The following is an 18,455-nucleotide window of genomic DNA, read 5'->3' as shown; positions in this document are numbered from 1 at the left end:
GGCTAACCTTTCTAGTGAAGCTAAAAACTACAGCACCTAACCTTTTCAAAATCCAGTTAGCCCACAGGTTTGCTGTCTGGTGAACCAGGAGGATGATGGTCTTCCCTCCAGGCAGCACTTCTCTAAGGCCTCTAGGGTAGATAACACAATCGACTTTTAGGAAGTACATCACGGTACCCGACAATTGGCTGAGCCAGAGCACAGCATGAAAAGAGGCCTAGGTCAAAGTTTCCAGGGCTGCCAACTCAGCAGCCGAGAGGGACGTACCTTCAGCCTTGAGTCTCTCCAGCGGGTCTACGTGCAGAAGCAAAAACATGGTGTTCTCATGTGTATAAAACCTTCATTCAATCTTCTTTAACAAATTGAATTCTCAAATCAAGAGCGATATCGAAAAGATCAGACCAAGGCAACGCCAACAAAGGCTTTGGTTATCGAGGGGCACCAAAATGCAGATCTATGACAGAAGTCCTCCTCGAAGGCAAACCACTGTCGCCGTCTCCAGGCCATTACACTCACGAATGAGCGCAAGGACCTCTCAAAACGAACTCTCCGACTCTGGGTTGGCAACCTCCGTGGGCTTCGAAATGTCAGCCAAATTCCAGGCAACATCCTGCCGCAAATTGTTTGTCATCTTGAGCTTAGAAACTATAATTTTTGTGAACCTTTATCAGACAATATATATAGTATTCTGTATTTAGTTACTAATGGTTGTAACTGATTGATTGATTAGGAGTTAACTGGGATCCTAACATCGAAGGTCATTGACGCAATATTATTTGTTTTAGATAAAGAAATAAATAAATGATAATTCAATTTAAAACAATAGAAGTAAAAACATCCTTATAGATTAGACAGCCTTCAGAAGACCTGCTTCTGAAATTGATTAAAAAATACCACTGTGATGGTAAGACACATCATGTCTGAGAATCTTGGCAAGGATGAACCCTCCATCCTCAATCATATATCTATTTCTTTCGGTACAATGAGTGGGGCATCCAATCAACAAAAGGTTGTAAATTTAATTATTTTTTTTTAACATATTTATTCTTCACAAATCAAGTAAAAGATGATACATATACTCACCGATCTTAATTACACCCAGACTCTCTTCCTCATGTATGGTACTCATAGAAGGGGACGGCATTTCTTATTGTGAGGAAAGACGTCTCGTCATAAGACCATAATGCGCTTTCTCCAGCGTCATTTGTCCGAGCACCAAATTTCTTTCTCAAGTTTGTTCTTAATATTTCAAATTTCTTCGTTACATCTTCAACACTCGAATCTGTGTATCTCTTATTTCTGCAAGAGAGTCTGGTAGCCTTCATTTTTCAAGCTGCGGTTACTATAGTCAACAGATTTCATCTTCCAGATGGAAGGCAAGCCTCTATAGAGGTGCATCCACTCCAACCAAAACTCTCTCTCCTTGTCCTTCTTCGAGCTCAACATGTTAATTATCCGGTGACTTGAGAAAAAGTGATACATCTGTCAATCTCACCCTCCCACTACATAATATTTAAAAGACTCAATAACACTGACAAGGCCCACTTATGACCCTCCAATCATTACCTCAGACTATCAACGTTATTGACAATAATGAGACAATTGTCGTTAAAATTGACTAATGTAGCAAGTCCATTAAGATTAAGAAGCTCTTGCTTCAAAGGTAATAGAACTGTGAATCTGGGGTAAGTATCAAAGTAAGTAATTCTGTTATAAAAACTATGTTCTGTCAACTACAACTAGTCCTATCTTGGAAGGGGGGCTTGAACACTGAATGTATGTAAATATAGTTGGTCTCTACAAAAACATCCTGGCCCTCAGCCTCTACTGTTCAATAGTGACCTTTAATATTCGCTAAATAAACAAAGACAGACAAACATGTATACACATATACATGAATTTATAAAAATTGATCAAACCAAGAACAAATGATAATGATTTGGAATGATGTTCAAGTTTACTGTCATGCACATACAAGTATTTATTCATTGTAGTTACTACTGTACTATGGGGTTTGTTACTGAATGTTCGTTGCAGATCCTCAAAAATGTTACATGTTCCATTTTAATAATAGAAAATAAATTTTGCAATAATTATGTACAGTAATGAAGATAAAAACTCTTAAATCACCAAACAGGTGGTAGATTCTAAAAAATAAAATCAATTTATGAATAACTCAAGGAAATATTAGTTCATCAAATAAAAAAAAAAACATAGTAGTTCTAAGAACCCATTATTTTTATTTTATTTTACTTTCTAACTGAGCTCAAATAAATACTGATACTGAATTCATTAGTATCAGTCTATTCTGTATTGGTAGCCACAAGAGTGATGCTCACAGTAATTTTGGAGTCCCAATCTGCCAAGAGGTCTTGAAAAGGAAGGGACCACTTCTCCAAGAACCAGAACTGTTCCCATACAAGATTTATTTTCAGTTCTAATTAATTTATTTTTTGAGGAATGGACCCTACATAAAATATCCCACTGAGGAAGCCCCAATAATAGAAAATAGCCAAAGTTGAAAAACAAGAGCTCCTCTCTATGTTGGACTACTTTGAGGATTTTACTCTTGTAAAGGATATATCGAGTATACAGCTGGAGACTAGTTGGATGCTACAAAGCCTATTCAGTAATAACTGCAATGTGTTACAATAGTCAAACTAGGAACTTCCAACCCTAGGGGAGGTAGTGCTCTCTCCAAGCAAAAGATTCTTTCACTGATATTGGCTATTCATGATTCAGACTAATTGCCTCTTACATTCAGACTCAAATCTAAACTTCTTTTATTGATATTAAAACCTTACCACAATCAACAATAGGTTTCACTCTACAGTGCATTTGATCCAATGTGCCATTTCAGCAAAAACTAGAGGGACACTCAGTAGAGCACAGACCGCCGCAGCAGCTTATTTCTCGACCTTGACCTTGACCTCAACATGTATTAATTGGCATGGATTTTCATACACTCAAATATGAACCCAGTTTGAAGTCTCTGTGACAATGATCTCCAAACTAATAGTTGATTACGTGACGTGAATTGGACATTTTGCTTGACCGTAACCTTGACCTTTGACGTTGACCTACCAAATTTTAATCAATTCCAGCCTTTTACATAACAGTTATTCCCTATAAGTTTCATTACTCTACAATTAAAATTGTGACCAGGAGGCTGTTCACAAACAAACACACATGCAAACAGGAAGTAAAACTTAACCTCATTCCAGCTTTGTTGGCGGAGGTAACAATGTCTTTAAGGGCGATTCCACAAAGGAAATCAATAACCATAACACTCATAATTTTCTAGTACATTGCATGCTGCACCTTTACTAGCTTTTTTTTTCACTTATCATACTAACCTTCAGTGCAATGAAAACTGTCAAACGGTCTAAGTCACCAAGATATTGTCTTCCAATCCCAGACAATTCTGTCATTCGCCTTTATTATTACCCATACTGATCATTGTTACTGTTCAGTATGTAGATAATTAGGATTAAAGCTTCTTTCTGTTTAATAACCATAGTTCTTACCTATAGCAGCTGTAATACTTCACTGCTATCTTTCTGTCCTGCTTGATACTTTCACTTCACCACTACAGTACTTAAATTACGCTTCGCATAGTCACAGATACCTATTATTACAGTACATCTACATCAGATATTGGCAAAACTTTAATACTTTTTAAATAGTTATATCTATGATTGAATTGATAGCTCTATCCTTCACTATAGTCCATTTCTTTTAGCGATGCATATTTGCACCGACTCGCGGCGGTGCCCTTTTAGCTTGGAAAAGTTTCCTGATCGCTGATTGGTTAGAATTATCTTGTCCAACCAATCAGCGATCAGGAAACTTTTCCGAGCTAAAAGGGCACCGCTGCGAGTCGGTGCAAATATGCATCGTTAAAAGAAATGGACTATAGTATTCTAGGATGTATTCAATGCTTGTTGTCTCTGACCAGTGCATATCTAATACCATCTGTTCAATGGTAACACAATTTCTACTGACAACTAGAACAATCTACTGAAAATAAAGTTAGTATCCTAAATAGCTAACTAACCTGTCACAACTTTCACAATCTGTAGGTACTGTATTCTAAAATAAGGATTTCTATCTTCCTTTGAAAGTATCCTATTTATTGAACTTTGGCTGCACGTGGATAAGAAAATACCTTGGGCAGTATAAAGCAAGCCTCCACTGTGTGAATATCTCATTCGAGTCACTCTGTTTGGACTAACTGGCTGACTCTCCCACTTCCAAGGCCGTTCTCCAACACACCAACACACAAGACCTTCCCCAGTACTAGCCATCATGACACCTGAAATTAGTAAATATGTGATAGCTACTCATGGATAAGAAATCATCTTACTCTTATCACATTAATAACAAAGTAATAAAATAAAAAATAAAATCATATTACAAGTTTCTATGGTATTGTATACCTGTTCACAAAATAGAAAAGGCATGTTGCTAAAAATGGAAAGCTGTTATGAAAACATCATAAATCTCCTGAGATTATAAATTTCAAAAACTGTAAAACTTTTTGTTCCATACTAATCCATCATTTCATAGATTGCAAAACAATCTCAGACACACCCTCTATTATTGAGAAGCCGAGATTGCATACGCCCACATCTAAACCTAATGCTTCACTTATTGTTGGAGCAATTTGTTGCAGAAACATCCTCCCTATGATGATTCCGTAGTAGAGTAGGGTCCCGAATTATGCGAGAATTTGGTCTATCAATGAACCCCCATGAATGGAAAATCGCATATTTCGAAGCACACAACTAACAGCAATAATTCCATTAGGACCATGGCAACCAGTAACTATTCAAACCTGTTTACTACCCATTTCCAATACTTTCTATGTACTACACTTTATTTCTTATAATATTAAATTGTTATAAATCAAGCATTTAATATACTTTAAAGTTCTAATAACATGAAAAAGGTTAAAATTACAACCAGGATGGGTGTAAATACCGTATATTTCCCGTTATAACATGAACTAAACTATGGATTAATAAACTACGGACAAATTTTAATAAGTTTGTCATATCTATTGTATAAGACAGCTGGTGAATAGCAAAACCATCACTGTATAGACTAGCTTTTGTTGTATAATTGAAAATCCAAAATTATCAAAATGAAGGCAATTTTATATCATATGTTTCCTAAACAGATTTTATATCATATGTTTCCTAAACACGCCAAAAAGGACAATAAAAAATGGCAGCTATTGTTTTGTTTACGCTTATTTTTGGGCTCAAGCTGTCGTCCTGATGGAAGGTTCCTATAAGTAGCTTCTTAAGGGATATTTGACTACAGTGATATTCCCAGAGAATTTTACCTTTAGGTCTCCAGAATTCTAACTCCTGGCGCGAATATCCTTAAAGTTTCTCTTAAGGATATCGTATAAATCAGGGGGCGTATATCTTGATACGACACATAGCAATCTTAACCCCGAATAGCGTTTTCGCCTCGAGGGGGAAGAGTGGCTAAAATAGAAGGGGAGCCGTTATCAATGTTACCCTTCCTCCCATACTACTATTGAGTATCTAGATGGCGCCATCTTGGTTATTCCTATTTTTGTAGCGAGTTCACATGGTGGTGTTCCCTGTTGATCTAACGTTTTGATCGATTTTGTGAGGATTTATTATGCATTCTATAGCTTCTTTCGCCGTCCTGCAATCTCACCGCTTGCCGGCTGGGTTGCGAGGCCGGCCGGGCCCCTACATAAGCAGCTGTTTAGCCACTCAGTCTTTCCCTTATGGACACAAGGATCCGGGAAGGTTGTGCCGGCTATGACGGCTGCCGGTGGGAGACCCTTCTGCCGCTGAAGGTTCTTCAGTCCTCCCTTGGACTGCCATCCACAGTCCTGAGACTGGCAATGCCGACAACGGATCTTGTGGCTGGATGGAAGCTTGAATGATGCATTCTCCCCTTCCATTTGAACCTTCTTTCTGGAGGAAGACAGTAATATTATATACTTACATCCTTATTTAGTGTAAACATACATTTTAATAAGGCAGCCCTTCACTCCATGTTTTTTCTCTCTCTGTCAGCTAGTGCCGCCAGGTACTAGCCCTGTTGGCAACATACCGGCTGAACTACAGTATAGGGTTATACAGTAGCCAGTATATTTGCAGTATAGTATATACTGCAGATAGAAAACTATTGTATATTTTATACAGTAGTTATTTTCCAACATAATGTGTGTGTCCTTGTAGTCTTTTGCTGAGACCAATCCTATATTGAAAGAATGGAATTCCTTCAATACTCTGATTAGAAATCAGTTCACAATTTACCCTACTGTATTAAATAGTTTAGAAGGGTCAGTGGTAGTACACTTTTTTATCCCTAGAGGTTAGAACCCTTCTCTTTTGAGTTTTCCCTGATCAGGAAACTATAGTCTTAATATTGGAAGGGGAGGTCACAGCAATTGGTTGGGAGGGATACACAAATATGTCTTTTATAAATTCTAGTCCCGCCGACATGTGCCGGACTGTGCCGCCAGGTGCTAGCCATGCTGGCAACGCACCGGCTGAACTACAGTATATGATTATACAGTAGCCAGTATATTTACAATATACTGCAAACAGAAAACTATAGTATTTATTATACAGTAGTTAATTTCTAACAAACCTTGTGTACCCTTGTACAGTCTTTTGCTGAGACCAACCCTATATTGAAAGAAGAGAGACCAACCCTATATTGAAAGAAGAGAATTCCTTCAATACTCTGAGTGGAAATCAGTTAATACTTACCCCACAATATTAAATAATTAGAAGGGTCAGTGGCAGTGTACACTTTTCTATCCCTAGGGGGTTAGAACCCTTCTCTTTCGGGTTGCCCTGATAAGGGAAACTCTTTATCTTTAATATTGGGGGGAGGTTACAGCAATTGGCTGGGAGAGATACACAAGTATGTGTTTCTCCCTATTTCTTTCTAGCTTACTATCCAAAGCAATAATAATCAAAATATGAATAATTGCATATCTGTTTATCATGTGAGATAAACAATCGTATACTCATTTTATTTACCTTTCTTTACAGGAGGAACCCCAGATGAAATGCGATGCGATCTTCTGCAATCATAGGAGTAAGTACTTCTACGGTCATAAAGCATGCAGGTCTCATGCCCCCTGCACCATTATTACCGAATCCCTGCAATATTGGGACCCCCAAGTCTGCAATATCTGCCGGACCTTGGTGACTGAAGGTTTTGACGACCCCAAGTCATTGGAGTCTAGGGATGCGGCACGTAAAGAGCTGCGCAAGTGGGTAAGAAGGTTCCAGAAGAACTCTCCGGGACCATACTTACCTAACGATAGGATGTGTAGCTTACTGTTCCCGAAAGTGGGGAGTAAAATGGTTGTGCCCCAAGCACGACTCGCACTTCCCTGCGTCCAGATTGCCATCGAGACAGATGTCAGGGAGGCGTTGCAAAGTATGGACATCCACCAGAAGGTAAGGATGTCGGAAGTGTCTATGGACACTGAAAAGGATCTATTAAAGGATCATCCCAAGGAGGAGTCTACTCTACCTCTGGAAGAAGATGATAATGTCGAGACGGAAGTCCTTCCGTCTGTGTCGGCCCCGGAGCCGTTACCCCCGACGTCTTCACCTTCTACCCCTCCATTGGACAACATGAGCCAGGCACTGGCCCATCTTACGGATTTAATGGAGAACATTCGCAAACGAGGCGAAACAAGGGAAGCGAAATTCAAGAGAGAGCTCCGTGAAGCTCCACTTATCGTCTCCCGAGGGTCATTCAAGCGACCCAGAGGCCAAGACCTCCCGACCCGCTCCAAAACCAATCCCTGGAAGTATGCGGAGCTTATGCCGATTTTGAACAGCAAACTCTACATCTCAGAGAAGATGGGAGCTGTCCCCTTAGATGACATCCTGTTTTGGCCAAGCTTTAACGCTTTCCCTGATTGCTTCATTTGACTGAAGCATGAACCAATGTCAAAAGAGGAGACAGAACCAAAGGAAGTCATGGTTCTCGACCATGATAAGGCACAGGCTCTCTTGTCAAGTAGCCTGAGAAAGGCGGGCTATTCGGTGTCGAAAGTGTCCGCCTTGAGCAAGAAACACCCTACCTTTCTTGCTACTGCTTCAATAGCATTCCCCTTTACATGGAAGGCATTTAAATCTGTTGCCAAGGCAGTGGAGGCAGGCAAACCATGCCCTGCACTTGAGGAGTGCAGACCTCTTGTCGCTAGCCTTGCCCATGCAGGAGAAGGAATGGAAGGAAGTCCACCTAACCTTCTCAGTATGGAAACTGGACGCGGACATCGCTGGATGACAGTTTAGCGAGAATCTCCCTAAACTTTTTGACTTTCTCTTGTGCAAGGAACAAGAGACGAAGGGGAGACTTGCGGCCTCTTTATCCCTACAAAACTGCAGAGATGTGTGCAGGTCAACGAAGTACCCCAGATATGCTCATGGTCCTGGCCAAAATGCATATGGCCACCTTAGTAAAGAACCTGTATGCTTTCATGAAGGCTAGGAGAGCCTGTAGAGAGTTCGTGTTCGCTGCTGCAACAGTGAAACATGAACCCAGGAAGCTGATATCTTCTAACATCTGGAGTAAAAACCTCTTTCCGAACGAAGTAGTCAAAGAGGTAGTCGAGAAAGCCATCACGGAGAATAGGAACCTTCTCAAGAATTGGGACATCTCTCCAAAGAGGAAGTCTTCCCCAGATGTGGGTCCCCAACCTAAAAGGAAGACGAAGAAGTCTAGACTTTTCCGTCGGAGAACCCCACAAAGTCAGGACTTTGTTGGCTACTAGATAATCCAAAGACCACTCGGTACTCACTATCTGAGACACTCTGCTCAGATTGTCGGCGAGCACATTCCTTTTGCCTGGAATGAAGCGTGCCGATAGCAGTGTCGAGTGGATTTCGGCCCATCTCAGTATCTCTACTGCTAGATGGGATAGCTGCTGCGAAAAAGTACCTCCTTGTTTGTTGATGTAAGACACTACTGTGGTGTTGTCGCTCATCACCACCACAGAGTGACCCGCCAGGTATTGTTGGAACTGTTGAAGGGCCAGGAAGACGGCCTTCATCTCTAAGAGATTTATATGGAGATACTTTTCTGACTCTGATCACAGGTCTGAGGTCATGTGGTGCACTACGTGGGCCCCCCACCCTTTCTTTGAAGCGTCCAAAAACAGCATCAAATCCGGGGGGAGGACGAGAAGGTTCACTCCTTTTCGTAGGTTCTCGTCTGCCACCCACCACTGGAGGTCCGTCAGTTCCGCAGGTCCGATAGGGATCAGGACGTCCGGGGAATCGTAACCTTGATTCCACTGGGACTTGAGTCGCCACTGGAGGATCTCATCCTGAGGCGACCGTTGGGAACTAGATGAGCCAATGATGAAAGGTGACCGAGGAGACGTAACCACGATTGGGCTGGAAGCTCTTCTCGTCTGAGAAAAGGGCTTGCGACCTTCCTCAGCCTTGCTATCCTGTCGTCTAATGGGAAGCCTTTGTGGAAATTGGTGTCTAAAACCATGCCTAGATATACCAGTCTTTGAGTGGGAAGCAGTGAGGACTTCTCGAGATTTACCAGTATCCCCATATCCTGGCAAAGTCTCAGAAGTTTGTCTCGGTGTTGAAGAAGGGATGAAACAGAGTCTGTTAGGATTAGCCAGTCGTCCAGATAACGAAGGAGACGGATGCCAATCCTGTGTGCCCACAAGATATTAGGGTGAACACTGGTGAAAACCTGTGGTGCTGTGGAGAGACCGAAGCACAGCACCTTGAACTGGTACTCTTTGTTGTCTAGGCTGAATCTTAAGTACTTCCTTGAAGACGGATGGACTGGGATCTGGAAGTACGCGTCCTTTAGATCCAGTGTACACATGAAGTCTTGCGGTCTCACTGCTAGTCTGACCGTGTCTGCCGTCTCCATGCTGAACGGAGTTTGTTTGACAAACTTGTTCAGAGCTGAAAGGTTGATGACTGGTCTCCAGCCTCCAGACGCCTTCTTTACAAGAGAGAGTCGACTGAAGAAGCCTGGAGACGCGCCGAGGACCTCTTGGAGAGCGTCCTTCTTCAACAGGGTCTGGACTTCTGCCCGAAGGGCTTGCCCCCTTGCTGATCCCATGGCAAGGGAGCTCAATGACACTGGATTCGTCGTCAGAGGAGGTAGAGATACTGTGAACGGGACGCGATATCCCTGACTGATTACAGAAATCATCCAGGAATTGGCCCAGAGTTGCTGCCACCTGTCTGAGCAACTTTATAGGCATCCCCCCATTGGTGGACATGCAGGGGGACTGCCAATTCTAGCGTTTGCGGCTTTGGCTGCTCCCTCTAGGATTCTTACCTCCCCTGGAGGACTTTTTGCCTTTCCTATCCTTGACAGGAAAGGACTTAGACACCACTGTCTTTGCTGCTGTCGATGGCTCGGACGGGACTGCTGGGGTACTGGAGGCTTATAGGGCTTAGATGTTAAAGCCCTATGAATGAGGGAGTCCTGATGAGACTTCCCCCACCTCTCAGCAGCCTGTTCCACATCCTTAGGCTCAAACAGGATCATTCCTCCTAAAGAAGAATGCCTGAGCCTATTGATCTCGGTGCTAGGGACCTTCTGATGGAATCTCTCAACCACCGCATCCCGACGTTTCAGGATGGTGTTTGCCCACAAGTTAGAGACTTGGTGGGCCAGAAACTCGATCGTGCGAGTGCCCGAGAGAAGGAATGTCTCCATAGCTTTCCTGATACGTTCTTTGGAAAAATCCTCAGAGCGTATCACTATACCTAAGGTCCCTAACCAGATGTCCAGCCACGAAGTAGCTTGCATAGCACACTTCGCCACCTTCACCTGGTTAAGGATCTCGGTTGCCGAGAACGAGACCTGCCGGTTGGAGTGTCTCTCAAGAGGGACTCCCCTGGTAAGCTCTTCCAACAAATGGTGGAGAGGAAGAGCTAAACAAGGCTCCTCCAAGATCTCAAAGTACCTCCTCTACTATACGCGAGGAGGTGGGAGGAGCTTGTTGCCGGCACTGGAATGGTTGGAGGCGGACAACTCGGAGAGCTGTACAGCGATCTTGTCCCTGGTACTCTTAACCCCCTGAGACCAGGGCAGAGCTGCACTGACCTTAGATGGTTTCTGAGTACCGAATACGCGGTCCAAGACCGTGTCCTTGCCCTCACGAGGAGGGATCTCTGGGTCGGCAAACCCACTGAGAGCCCTCATTAGAGTCAGAACTTGCCAAAACGCATGCTCTGACTCTTGCTCTTCCCCTCCTGATGTTGGACTTGCAGCAAAGTCTCCTGTCCCCAAAGGCTCTTCTTGGGGAGAGTCGCGGACGTTCTCCGAGTGACTAGTTGGCTCCGTCCTTGGTCTTGTAGAGGACTTTGGTAAAGAGCTACAACGATTTCGCATTATACCTAATCATTAGACGAACTGTATGGAAACTGATTTCCTGTAACATATTGGCGTTGATGTAATATTCATCATGAAGATATTTTTAATAAGTTAAGAAATGATAAAAAAAATATGCCATACGTATGTACGCCATATTTTGATACGGTAGGTAGCGGCACTTTCAGATCAGCTGATCATAACCAAAGGTAAACAAAATTTTCAGTACTCAATTATAAAATGCTTCCAAAATTGATAAATAGAATACAAAAATGCATTTATAGAGCATATGATATCCTATGAAACAAGAAAATGGAATAATGATAGAAAGTACGAAAATATTGACAAAATACGATCCAGATTATTGCCGAATCATAACGTATCAAAATAAATCTACGGAAACTTCACTTTTCTCGTTCGACATACGGCGAACTCGACTTTCGACTCATCTCTTGGTCCTTATCTTGGTCGTAAGTCGGCGACTACCTGTATTAGGGTTAGATGATGCCTGACGAGCGTGAAGGTCAGGTTTCGTCGGCGCGTAGCGCGCATCAGCACTCAGGAACGGTGACGACAGGTCGCCAGGTCTGACGGGTGGAAGGTCGACGTGTCCTTTGAAAGGACGACCTTCCAACGAAGGAGATCGCGAACGATCCGCTGAGAGGTCCAGGACCAAAACAGGAACAGTCGGTGATCGCTGGTGAAGCTCCTCTGCGGGGGACTGCAACGAAGATGTAGAACCAAAGAGGCGCTTCCTCACCGTAGGTGAAGGAAGGCCTCTCTGGCGAAAAGGAAGGCGAGCCTTGCGACGAATACGCCCTCTAGGGGCCGTCGGATCAGCAAGCTGACCTTCTGCTGTCCTCCGAAGAGGAGTCTCTGTAAGTGAACTCCCCCGAGGGAGAGAAACACCAGCAGGAGAGACTGTTGGACTTAGTTTCTCCCTCGTTCATTGAACAGGAACGGGAGAAACTAAGCCTTCAGCTACTGTGCAGTTTGAAGAGGCAGAGGTAGTAGGAGATACCGCATTGGATACCTCTGACACCACAACGTCGACAATCGACAGAGGATCAACCTCTGTCGGAGGCAGCGATTGCTTGACAGCGGCACCCAATCGGATGTAGTCAAGTAATGCTTCCTTGGGGGCGAACCCTCGAGCCCCAAGGAAGACCAAAGCTGAAAAAGATGGGTTAGAGGCAAATCCTCCCCTGGGGGGAGAGGTGGAGCTGCCTCGCTAGGGGAGGCAACCCCATCTCTCGAACCACGAGTTCAGGAAACAGTACCACAGTCTACGCTACCACTCGACAGTCTCTCGAAAGAGACTGACCGAGTGGGAGCTTCGGAGGAGGTTTGAGCAACGGAAGAAGAGGCCTTGGGTTTTTCTCCTTTCAAAGAAACCTTTGAAGGCGAAATATCCCGTTTGGACTTCTTCTTCCGTCGCCGTGAAAACCTCTCCCACTGGGAGGTAGACCACTCCCTGCACTCAGTACACTTATTATCACTATCACACCGTTCACCTCTACAGGTAGGGCAAAGGGCGTGAGGGTCTGTCTCGACCGCCGACATGAACGTTCCACAGGGGCAGTCGGGTAATCCAGGGCAGGTGCGCATAATAGCAGAGGCCAACTTCACACACAAAACTGTCAAAAAGAGAAAGCAAAAAAAGCATTAATGGCTGCCAAGAGCGGCGAGGATGACAGCGGACATGTCCGACTACCATCCGAGCCGAGAGCAAAGTGAGTTCAAGCACAGGTGTGTGAGAGGGGGGGGGGGTAGCAAGCTACACTCCCCAACCCCCTGCTAACTAGCAGTGTGGGTAGTAAACCCTTGTTAAATTTTAATGGCTCGTCATTTCAGCTACGCCGAAATTAATACCCTATCAAATAGCGTGGTTTGTATTTCAGTTACGGAACAAATACTAAGTAGGAATGCTACTATGCTACCTTTACAGTAAGGAAACTACAGGAAAAGAGACGAGATGGAAACCAGAAGTTCTTCTGTATTTGTAGATCTAGAGAAGGCTTATGATAAGAATACCAAGAGAAGCGATGCTTTGATGCTTGAGGAAGAGGAAAGTCCCAGAGAAGTTGGTTAGAATGGAAGAGATGATGTAGAAAAGAACAATGACATAACAACAGCTGTTGGGGAAACTGAAGCCTTTGAAGTTAGCGTTGGATTACACCAGGATTCAGAATTAAGCTAGTTTTTATTAGTGGTGGTCATGGATGTATTAAGTGTAGAGATCAGAGATAAAGAGTTGTGGGAGTTGCTATATGCAGATTATTTGGTGATTACTGCTGAAAATGAGGAAGAGTTACAGAGAAGGGTTCTAGAGTGGCAAGATACTTTGGAAAGGAGTGGCTTGAGAATAAATGTGGATAAAACTAAAACTATGGTGAGCAGTAAGGAAGGTACGGACAGGATAGCTTTTCATGAAAGTAGAGCCTCGGTTATAAAACAGGTGGAACAATCTAGATACTTGGGATCTACTAAGAGTCAGGAGGGACAATGTGAGGCTGAAGTTGAGAATAGGATAAAAGCAGCCTGGAGTAAGTCGAGGGAGAAGTGGTATGTGATAAGCAAATGCCAATCAAGCTAAAATTCAAGATCTATAGCACAGTAGTAAGACCAGTGTTAAGGTATGGATCAGAAATTTGGGCTCTAAGACAAAAAGAGAGAGCAAAGCTTGAGAGAACAGAGATGAGAATGTCAAGGTGGATTAGGGGACTATTACTTGTTGAGAGGTTGGAAAATTATGAAATAAGAAGAATGGCAGATGAAGTAAAGATTACAGAGGTGATAAGAGTGTCACAACTGAGATGGTGTAGGCACGTTGGGGAAGGATGATGGGAAGAAGGTGAGGATGACTTGGGAGGAACATGTTAGGGGAAGAAAATAAAGAGGGAGGCAGTGAATTAAATGGGAGAGAAGAGGTTTGGTGGAAGAGGATGCCTTTCATAGAATGCATTGCAGAGGGCATGTCAGGCAGCTGACCCCTTAATATAGGGATATTGATGGAAAAGAAGATTTCAATAATACTATTTGACTTTTTGTATCTTAACAGTTTATGTAGTCTAAGAATTTAATTTCTAAAAATCTTGTAACATAACTATGAAAGCCAAGCAGCACAATGGCACTTACTTGGGTAACCCTGAGAGACTGTTTTGTTATATGCCTCAGGAGATGGGGCCATACATGTTAAAGGCGATGGTGCAGTGAAGGAGCACAATGGACGTCCATCCACACTATTAACTTTCATCTGTCCCACAGAAGAACCTGACACAAGCACCATCTTCCCCGATCCCCAGGGCCAGGAGCCATCCAAGAAGCAAATGTCATTGATACTGTCTTCATGAATCTGAAAAAAAAATCAGATATCTTAAATGACACATTGCATATTTAAAATGACGAAGCGTCAATTACATAAGACCTATATTTCCTGCTAAGTAAATAAACTAATATACAATTTTCTTTTATTAAATATCTAATAAATTTACAGTTCATTAATTTAATGTTATCTAGTATTATAACATCAGCTGTGACATAAGTCACAACATTAGTTGGTTATGTAATTCCTGGGGACGTGAAACCTATCTTTGGTAAAATGCACTTTTGACTAAGCACCAAAGCTTACAACTAGTTTTTTTCTTTTTGGTCACAGCAAATCTAGTTTTACTGATATACTTATCAGTGTGGTATAATCTTAAAGCTGAACAAATTAAGTTTTTGCAGGATGCTTTAAGTAGAAAATAATAAAGAAACCAAAAAATCATGATTTTCTGTTTAAAAAAAGGGGTTTTGACAAGAAAAACCTACTGTATTTAGTCCTCTAGCACATTCCTGTAGAGCCTTGAACAGAGAATCCAATACAATATTATACACCAAAAAAAAAAATATCCCCTGCCAGTATATCAACAGGTATGTATTCATTGCTTATGAGGAAAAACCATGGGTTCAGGCTCTATTAAACCTAGGCAACCTTCTTTTGAACCCAGGATTATGTCAGTTATTTCCCACTTCCCTTCAAAACTCTAGGGAGACGGAAGAGTCTTGAGGACTACACAATGCCTCACATAAATAGGCTTTTCCTATGTCAAAACCCCTTCTTGAGGTTAGATTCTGTAATCCCAAAGACTAGTAACACACCATGAGGTTCAAGTTACCTATAACCAAGAGAATGTCAAATTCATGTTTACTTAAGAGAAAAGAAACAACTAACAAGTTAACAAATTCGCCTAATGAGAGGAAATTACTGAAGAAGCTAGATAACCATCATGGCACCTCTGCTGAGGGACCAGGTTGAGGATCCTTCTCTCTTACCTGATTTACCCCCATAGATGCAAAAATTGAGCCAAGCATCATACACACATCATGAACTGCTTGGACTTGTTTCAGGTAGTGTCTTAAAAACACCTAATACCCAGACCAACCAGTAAAGCTCTGAATGTCCTGAAATTGCGTATAAGCAAGATAATGTTAATGAAGAAGCAACCTTTCTCACATCATGGGTAGATTAGCCTTTTTGATGGGTGAGAGAATGAGAGCATGGATAGCCCCTGAATAAAGGAATGCGTTGGCCTGGCTTATTTTTAAACAGATTACCATCTGATAATGTGGATCTTTCCATATATGACTGAAGGGAAGACAATGAACACAGTTTACCACAACTAGGTCCTAAAGCTGTGATATATAAAACTTCTATATCTGCTGAAGGGACTTTCCATTTTTGTCCAGAAGGAGAAGACCAGGGTTCAGTATCAGAAGAAAGCCAATAGTGAGGGTAAGGTACTCACTCTCTTCACAGAAACTTGCAAGTTCACAGACTCTTTCTCTGATGGCTAAGGCTCTTAAAAATACAGCCATCTGAAAAAGCTCTTTTAAAAGGAGTAAGGGTCGTCTGATTTGGCCAGAAAATCCAGAACACTATCGAGTATCCAGAACAAGGTAAAAGACTAAACTTGGTGAAATGTCCAAATCAAAGTCTACATTAACCCTTTTACCCCCAAAAGGACGTACTGGTACGTTTCACAAAACCCATCCCTTTACCCCCATGGACGTACCGGTACGTCCTTACAAAAAAATGCTATAACAATTTTTTTTCATATTTTTGATAATTTTTTGAAAAAATTCAGGCATTTTCCAAGAGAATGAGACCAACCTGACCTCTCTATGACAAAAATTAAGGCTGTTAGAGCAATATAAAAAAAATATACTGCAAAAAGCTGGGAAAAAAATAACCCCTTGGGGGTTAAGGGTTGGAAATTTCCAAAGAGCCTGGGGGTAAAAGGGTTAAAAGCCTGCTTGAAAGGTTAGGCCAGGGCAGATTTGTTTGACAAATTAGTCGATGGTTCAAGCTTCCCAGCTTTAAAGAGTACCAGAAAACAAGACCAGAAGTCTGGGTTTATCTGGCACAGGGTGCTATCCCTAAAGAAGCCATCAATGCCTTCCACTGACTGGTATCTAGTGAAAAAAAGATCTCTTACATCCCATCAAATATGTAATGTTGTAAGCTGAGAGGTCTCTTTCGTATACGCAATACAGAAGTTAAAAAAAAATCCTTAATTGCAAACACAGGTTCTCTCTGAAAGTCTGTAAGTTAAAATCAATGTAATCACCTTAGGGATCTACTACATCATGAAAAACAAAACATACCAGAATCATCTTGATAACAAAATAATCATGTAAAAAAACCCATATAGCCTCAATACGTGAAAATTAAATTTAACGTAATAGCACGATTGAAAAGCTCTACATATTCAATAGGTCAAATAAGAATTATGAAATTGAATAAGTTAGGTATAGTGCTAAACTACTGAGTGCAGTTTTGATCTAGTTAACCCTTTTACCCCCAGGCTATTTGGAAATTTCCAACCCTTAACCCCCAAGGGGTTATTTTTTTCCCGGCACATTTTGCAGTATATTTTTTTTTAAATTGCTCTAACGGCCTTAATTTTTGTCACAGAGAGGTCAGAATGGTCTCATTCTCTTGGAAAATGCCTGAATTTTCTCAAAAAATTGTCAAAAATATGAAAAAAAATTTTTTATAGCATTGTTTTTCAAGGACGTACCGGTACGTCCATGGGGGTAAAGGGATGGCTTTTGTGAAACGTACCAGTACGTCCTTTGGGGGTAAAAGGGTTAAGTTGTTCAATGTTTATACTTTGGGTGATGCCAGGAGGTATAGAGGATGATGAGAAAATTAAAATTATTTGAGTTAAGGTAAAAAAAAAAAAAAAAGCTTAAGCTTTGAAGATATCAGCAATGTTACCTTCAGGTAAGATTCTGAAAAATAATGGTGTTCTTTTTAACTATAACAGTTGAAGTTATTCTACTTACATCATATATGAAATCTAGTGGCAATGGCATGCGGAGATCTATGAGCGTGATTCCTTTTGTATTAACAGTAGCACAAGCTGCAAGATAGGGCATATCAGGATGCATCACAAGAGGCTGACGACCTTCGCCTGGACTGGCACAGTTATCGTATGCCAATACTGGGTCTCCTCTTTCGACATCAATAATGCTGACTTTTCGAGACACTGCTGTGGCAATAACCTAATGGGAAGAAAATTTATTTTCAAGTATAAGTACTGTTCATGGTCTGGCAAGGAAACCTGAAGGCTAATGAGTAATGTGCTTGGTTATCAAACATAATTCTCCTAAAAGTTTTTTGTTCACACAAAAAAAACATTAATCAAAAGCTGCCGCTTTCATCATGAGACATCTCAATACACATTCCTAAAAGTATTAAATAAAGACTTCCACCTGGTCCAAGATAGATGTGCTATGCTTCTTTTGTCAATATATTGTGCTCCAATCCTGATAGGGAATGATTCTGGTGGGAGGAGGGAGGCTTAGTGTTCCCTATCATTATTGGCAGAGCAGAATACTAAAAGCCCAAGGGCTTGGCATAGTCTGGGATGATATGAATGCAAAGGAGGGTTAGAATTATATAAGATCTAATGCTACATCCACAAACAACTCATTGATGTTGTGCCAAAGATTAATATCCAGATCAAGAATTAAGAATCTAATAATGACAAATTTCTGTCAAACAAATTAAAATTAGAGTTAGC

At 41.8% G+C, this 18,455-nt stretch overlaps 1 protein-coding gene across 1 annotated transcript in view; it reads right to left on the bottom strand.

The window, feature by feature from the left end:
• LOC137646509 (uncharacterized) overlaps window positions 1–18,455 on the bottom strand; it is an 85,144-nt gene that overhangs the window by 20,617 nt on the left and 46,072 nt on the right. Inside the window, exons 3-5 of the mRNA XM_068379643.1 lie at window positions 17,716–17,934; window positions 14,521–14,737; window positions 4,169–4,315 (exon numbers count right to left, since the gene is read on the bottom strand). Coding sequence (XP_068235744.1) covers window positions 4,169–4,315; window positions 14,521–14,737; window positions 17,716–17,934 — 583 coding nt within the window. The remainder of the gene's footprint in view (window positions 1–4,168; window positions 4,316–14,520; window positions 14,738–17,715; window positions 17,935–18,455) is intronic.

The sequence above is a fragment of the Palaemon carinicauda genome, chromosome 1 (assembly GCF_036898095.1).
Source record: "Palaemon carinicauda isolate YSFRI2023 chromosome 1, ASM3689809v2, whole genome shotgun sequence".
Taxonomy (NCBI): Eukaryota; Metazoa; Arthropoda; class Malacostraca; order Decapoda; family Palaemonidae; genus Palaemon; species Palaemon carinicauda.
This window is presented reverse-complemented; position numbering and strand designations above follow the sequence as displayed.